Source organism: Grammomys surdaster, unplaced genomic scaffold (genome assembly GCF_004785775.1).
Source record: "Grammomys surdaster isolate TR1022 unplaced genomic scaffold, NIH_TR_1.0 145, whole genome shotgun sequence".
NCBI lineage: Eukaryota > Metazoa > Chordata > Mammalia > Rodentia > Muridae > Grammomys > Grammomys surdaster.
Window position 1 is genome coordinate 2,579,921 of NW_021604603.1, and position 6,000 is coordinate 2,585,920.

The 6,000-nt window shown below is 46.4% G+C and overlaps 1 protein-coding gene across 2 annotated transcripts in view; it reads left to right on the forward strand.

Annotated features, from left to right (window-relative positions):
• Positions 1-2,406, forward strand: part of Pik3c2b (phosphatidylinositol-4-phosphate 3-kinase catalytic subunit type 2 beta) — a 61,983-nt gene extending 59,577 nt beyond the window's left edge. The window contains exons 32-33 of one of the 2 annotated variants that reach the window (XM_028764642.1): positions 78-206; positions 959-1,144. In XM_028764642.1, the coding sequence (XP_028620475.1) occupies positions 78-206; positions 959-1,144 (315 nt within the window). Of the gene's footprint in view, positions 1-77; positions 207-958 lie in introns of both variants that reach the window. The other variant, XM_028764643.1, reaches the window with a different exon arrangement.
• Positions 2,407-6,000: the final 3,594 nt, after the last annotated feature.

Genomic DNA, 6,000 nt, shown 5'->3' on the forward strand with positions numbered 1-6,000 from the left:
GAATGTAGCTTCAGGGATGATGGGAAAGTGGAAGACGCTGTCAGGATCCTTCAACTTCTGTTTGTATCCCATTGTAGCAGCCGCTCCAGGATGGCAGTGACCCTGACCCCTATGTAAAGATTTACCTCCTTCCTGACCCTCAGAAGACCACAAAGAGGAAAACCAAAGTGGCCCGGAAAACCTGCAACCCTACCTACAATGAGATGGTTTGTAGAAAATGGGGGTATGCAGGGTAGGGCGGGGGGGGGGGGGTCGTCGCAAACTGCTTCCTTGATGATCTATTTATTTGGGTTTTTGAGACTCAAACTCCCTATGTAACTGAGGCTGGCCTCAAATTCCTGCTCCTCCTGTCACTGCCTCCTGAGTGCTGGGACTCTAGAGGTGTGCCATAGGACACGTGACAACCAACCGTCCCTTCTTATACACTAGTCATGTCGGAGCAAATCACACTTGCTCATTTGCTGCCGCCTGCTCAGTGACGGCCTTGAGAATTGTGGTATGGACTGACTGTACTCGTTCTTTTTTTCCTTTTAATATTGGTTTTATTTGTGTATAAATGTGCCCATGATTGCCAGAAGATTGAATCTGATCCCCTGAAGTTACAGGCAGTGTCGAGCTTTGAGTCAGCAAGCACTCTTAACCCCTGATTTGTTTATCCCACCCCCATGTATTTATACGTTACCCTTCCCCTTTATGATGACAGCTTTCAAACCCTTAAGGTTGCAATCCTCCAGATGGGACTTGGGCCCTAATATATGAGAAGGGGAAGCCTGCTACCCTGTATGGAGGATGATCAGACGCTCCAATAAATATAATTCCAGCATTTAGAAGGCATAGGCAGGATTGCCGTGAGTTCCAGGCTGGCCAGGACTACACATTACCCTAGGGCCTGGAACATCTCTTTCTGAATTCCCCGTGTCTCACGACTTGCCTCTCTTTCCAATGCCTATGTTCGCAGTTGGTGTATGATGGGATCCCCAAGGGAGACCTACAGCAGCGGGAGCTCCAGTTGAGTGTGCTAAGTGAGCAAGGATTTTGGGAGAACGTGCTTCTTGGGGAGGTGCACATCCGCCTTCGGGAGCTGGACCTGGCCCAGGAGAAGACCGGCTGGTTTGCACTGGGATCTCGAGGTCATGGAACCTAATGAACTCACTCATGGCCCAGACCTGCAGCTGCTGCTCAGAGCTGGGGGGAGAAGCCTCTCCCTCACCTAACTCCTTTGCTAGGAAGGGGCAGAGCCCTCGGTGGCCTTCCCCACGGTCCAGGTGGGCCTGACCTTGGTGAGGGGGCTGGAAGAGTCAAGCGCTATCCTCTGTCCCTTCCTCTGCAGACTGCACTGGGGTTGGTTGTGCTGAACAGCCCCTGGGAAGCTGTGGGCTCACAGCAGAGTTTTATGTTTACCTTGTGTCAAGGGAGCAATGCCTGCTTTGGGGTGTGTGGAGTGCGGGCTCTATGAAGTAGCACTTAGAAGGGAAGGGTGGGTGGATATTTTATTTTTATTTTTAAAAAATGAAATAGTAATGTTGTCCTAACTGGGACAGGAAGCTTTGTGTGAGAAGGCAAAAGAGAAAGACGATTTGATTTTTTTTTTTTTATGATGAAAGTTCTTATTGGACTTTTTCTCCAGGATTTTGGGGGTTTTGTTTTCTAGCTATAGGAAATATTGGGGAGGGCCCCGGTGGGTCTTCAATGAAGCCTTCCCTCTCTCAGGCAGACTGGGGAAGGGTGGGGAGGACTGACCGACTGCCGGACTGATGCCCATTCTGGGCCATCTGATTTTGCCTCCAAAGGAGGGCATTGTGATAACTACGTGTGTAAGGAAGGGCCTTCCATAGTAGGGTTCCGCCGAGGACCTAGATTCAGGGACCCATGCTCTTTAGGGCAAAGTTTTTCCTCTCTTCTTCCCCTGCTGCTTGGACTCGGCTCAAGCGCCTTCCTTTCCCCTTAACCCCCTCCGTTCTCTCAGCCCTGGTGAATACACTGGGGTACTTGTATGCCCCATCTTGTTTGATGGGACAAAATGCTGCCAACCCTTAGCTCCGGCCACACCTGTAGGGGGCAGGCGCATCGTGCCATTTGCTGAAGCTTCTGGAAAATGTCCCCTGAGACTGTCTACTACTTTCTCTTCCAAACCCTGTTTCTGTCACACTTTAGAAAGAACTTCATTCTGTAGGGCCACAAAGCTGTTTAGGGTGTAGACAAAGAGATGCCCAGTCCATAGTAGAGGGGCCTGGGAAGAGTGAGCATTGGTCAATGCAGTTGTTTCTTCTGGTTATTTTCCTGGCCAGAAGGAGGCTGGATTAGAGCAGCATCCTCTTCAGAAAACAAACAAAAGATTATTTCAACCCTTTCCTTCCTTCCTGCCTGCCTGCCTGCCTTCCTTCCTTCTTTCCTTCCTTCCTTCTTCCCTCCCTCCCTCCCTCCCTCTCTCCTTTCCTCCCTCCCTTCTTTCCTTCCTTCCTTTTTTCAAGACAGGGTTTCTCTGTGGAGCCCTGGCTGCCTTGGAACACACAGAGATCCATCTGCCTTCTGCCCCTCAAGTGCTGGGATTAAAGGCATCTCCCGCCGCTGCCACCTCCTGGCTCACTCAGCTTCCTTATGTGGTGCTAGGGATCAAATCCAGGGCCCTTTGAGTGCTAGGCAAGTGCTGCACCACCAAGCTGCATCTCCAGCCCACCTTGCATTCTTCCTTTCTCACCAGATGAATTTAAAATCCACTCTTGAGTTTCCAAAGAGTTGTCTCCTTCTAAAAGTGACAGCTAGGGACTCAATTTAACATTTTATGTTTTTTAAGACAGGGTCTCACTATATATGGTAGGCTGGCCTTGAACTCATAGAGATCTGCCTGCCTCTGCCTCTAGAAGAGTTAGCAAGGACACGGCAAACAGTTTCTCTGTGACCCCATTACTGGAGAGAGGAAATCTACATTGAAGCCGCATGGAAACAAGAAAGGTCTTTTTGTTTTGTTGTTGTTTATTTTGCTTCTGTTTTTGTTTATGAGAGAGGATGTCATGTAGCCCAGGTTGGCCTGGAACTCCTATGTAGATGAGGATAGCCTTGAGCTCCTGATCTATTTGCCTTTCCAACTCGGAGGTGCTAAGATTACAGGCATGAGCTACCCCACCCATTCTTTTCTTAATTTAAAATGGCAGGCCAGTGAGGTGGCTCATCGAGTAAGGGAACTTGCCCTGTCAACTTAAGTTTGATCACTGAGACCTTCAAGATGACAGGAGACAACGAACTTCTACAAGTTGTTTTTTGTCCTTCATATGCACTGCACAACATGTGTGTGCACACACACACACACACACACACACACACACACAAATAATGTAATTTTAAAATGCCAAGGATAAAGCAGCCTGCTGAAGGCAGGAGACCAGAGCCGGAAAGCAATGGAACCTTCCAGATGTTTGGACCATAGATGAGCTTCTGGCCTTTTGCCTGCAGCTCATTTTACTTTGACCCTTTATGTCGCTGACTTAAAGAGGTCTGTGTACTGTACCCACTTCCCACGCTCCTTTATCTTCTACTTTCTCTGGAATTGTATTTTTTAATAAACGACATTTGAGAAAACAAAGCTATCATTATTAAAGATCGGTGAATGTGTGAGTGTTCAGATTCAAGAAATGGATGTGTGTTGTGGTGCCCCAGTGCACCACAGTGGACATTTTTACAATCATCAGCTTGTAACCAAAGCTTCTGGGCAAAAGCTCTGATTGAGCAGGCCTAACAGGCTAGACTCAGCCGCTGTTCAAGTGCACAGATTGAAGGAATAATGGTGAAAGGCAGGGAGGGGAGATTTATCCACTGTGGCCATATTGGAAAGAGTATGAAGGGGTCTTGTGACACCCCTACTCCCAGTTCACCTTCAGGATACTGACTAGGTCAAAATAGTGGAATATTTGGGGATGGAGGGGAAAGGAGGTATACATAGTAAGTTGTCTTCCTTGAGGTGTGATCTCTTATGATCTCAGCTGGAGTCTTTGAAAGATACTCCAGTAAACTGTCAATCCTTCTCTATTGCTCCTGCTGTCCAGACATGATTCCTACAGGTAGTCTGACCCGAGGTGCAGCCTTACCATCACTGACAGCTGTTCTCATCTTGGGGGAATTTCAGCCTAGCCTTGGCTACAAGTTCTGAAAGGAAAATTTAAAAAAAAAAGAAAGTTTTTTAAAAAGCTAGTTTGAAAGTACTTGTTTGAGACATTCCCTATGAGTTTGTAACTTGGTTAGAGAGAGTTCAAAACAAAAGACTTAAGAGTTAGAAGTTTGCAGAAAATGTAGCAGTTGGCCAAGCACTGCATTTCGACTATATGTGCATTTTAGGTTAATGATTATGACTGGCAGTATATCAGGATCATTGAGCTGTCCTAACTTTCTTCACAGAAATACATTTAAACGTTTCATTTGTTTTAGCCGGTAAAGACAATTGCCCTACAAGCCTGACAACCCAAGTCTCCCAGACCCCACGTAAATGTAGACACTACACAGAGTTGCTCTGCATCCCATCTTCCTCTGTACACAGTGTACACATATATATATGTGCTAATAATAATCTAAAGTATATAAAGAATACTGTAATTTATCAAAAGTAGTTTACACTTACACATCAATTCCCATTTAATTGTCTTTTAAGAATAAGCAAGCTGAGGGATGTTGGTGTGTACACCTTTAATCCTAAGAATCGGGAGGCAGAGGTAGAACTCTGTATTCAAGCCCAGCCTGGTCTACAGAGTGAGTTCCAGGACAGCCAGGGCTACACAGAGAAACCCTGTCTCGAAAAACCAAAAAAAAAAAAAAAAAAAAGAAAAAAAAAAAAAAAAAAACTAAAAGAAAAAAAAAAGTTCTTTAAAGTAAAATATATTTATTTGCTGACTGATACCCAATTCTTTTTAACTAAATTACAACACTCTTTGGAGTTTATGTTGTTACTGCACATCTGTTTGTCTTTGCTTAATGGAAATAATCACGAGGCTGGAGAGATGGCTCAGCGGTTAAGAGCACTGGCTGCTCTTGCAGACAACTTGAGTTTGGCTCCCAACACCTACCTACATACATGGTGGCTTACAACCATCTGTGTAACTCCAGTTCCAAGGACTCCAGCACCCTCTTCTGGCCCCCATGGACTCCTGCACACATGTGGCATGCATATCATACATGCAGATAAAAGATACACAGGCTGGCCTGGTCCATCAGAGACAGGCTGCTGCCCAGGGTACTGGAGATAGCTTCACTCCGTATCTTCCAAGTACTCACTTGGCTCAAGAGGCAGTGGATGAATAAAGAGACATGGCTGGTGATAACGCCGTGGTGGTGACTGGGGATAGGTGTGGTGGATGTTTTTGGAGGAAGTGACCCATGAGCATACCTTGAGGCTGGTTTACCACTCACTCGGACTTGCCTCCCTGTGACCCGATGATCCCCGTGAGTTTTCTATCTTGTGAGCATTCCAGTTTGCAGGTGCTAGTCCCCATGCTTCTTCCCTAAAGATCATTTTGTTGTTATCCTCCTGTCTGCTACAGGCACTGGAATGGGACTGTTGGTAGCCCTCAGGTTGGGTTAGGTATAACCCTGTTGTTCCCTGGTGTAGCTATTGCATGACAACTAGCCTTTGTCCTTAGCTAAGTGAATGCCTCAGCTGTCTACATGAAGCCCCACACCTAGGGCCCACATATACTAAAGATATAGGTCGTTTCTGGGGAGGCTGTTATGTGTGCATAGATGGTATGGTAGTTTGAATAGAGTAGACTCCAGTAGGCTAATATGTTTAAATACTCAGTTCCCAGTTGGTGATGCCATTTGGGAAGGATTAGAAAGTGTGGCCTTGTTGAAGGACGTCATCCCCAAGTTAGTTCTGTGTCTCTGTCTTGTGCTTATGGATCAAGGTGTAAGCTCTCAGCTACTGCTCCAGCACCATGGCTGATATCCTGTTTCCTACCATGATGGTCATGGACTCTAACCCTCTGAAACTGTCTCAGATTCTTTCTTAGTCATGGT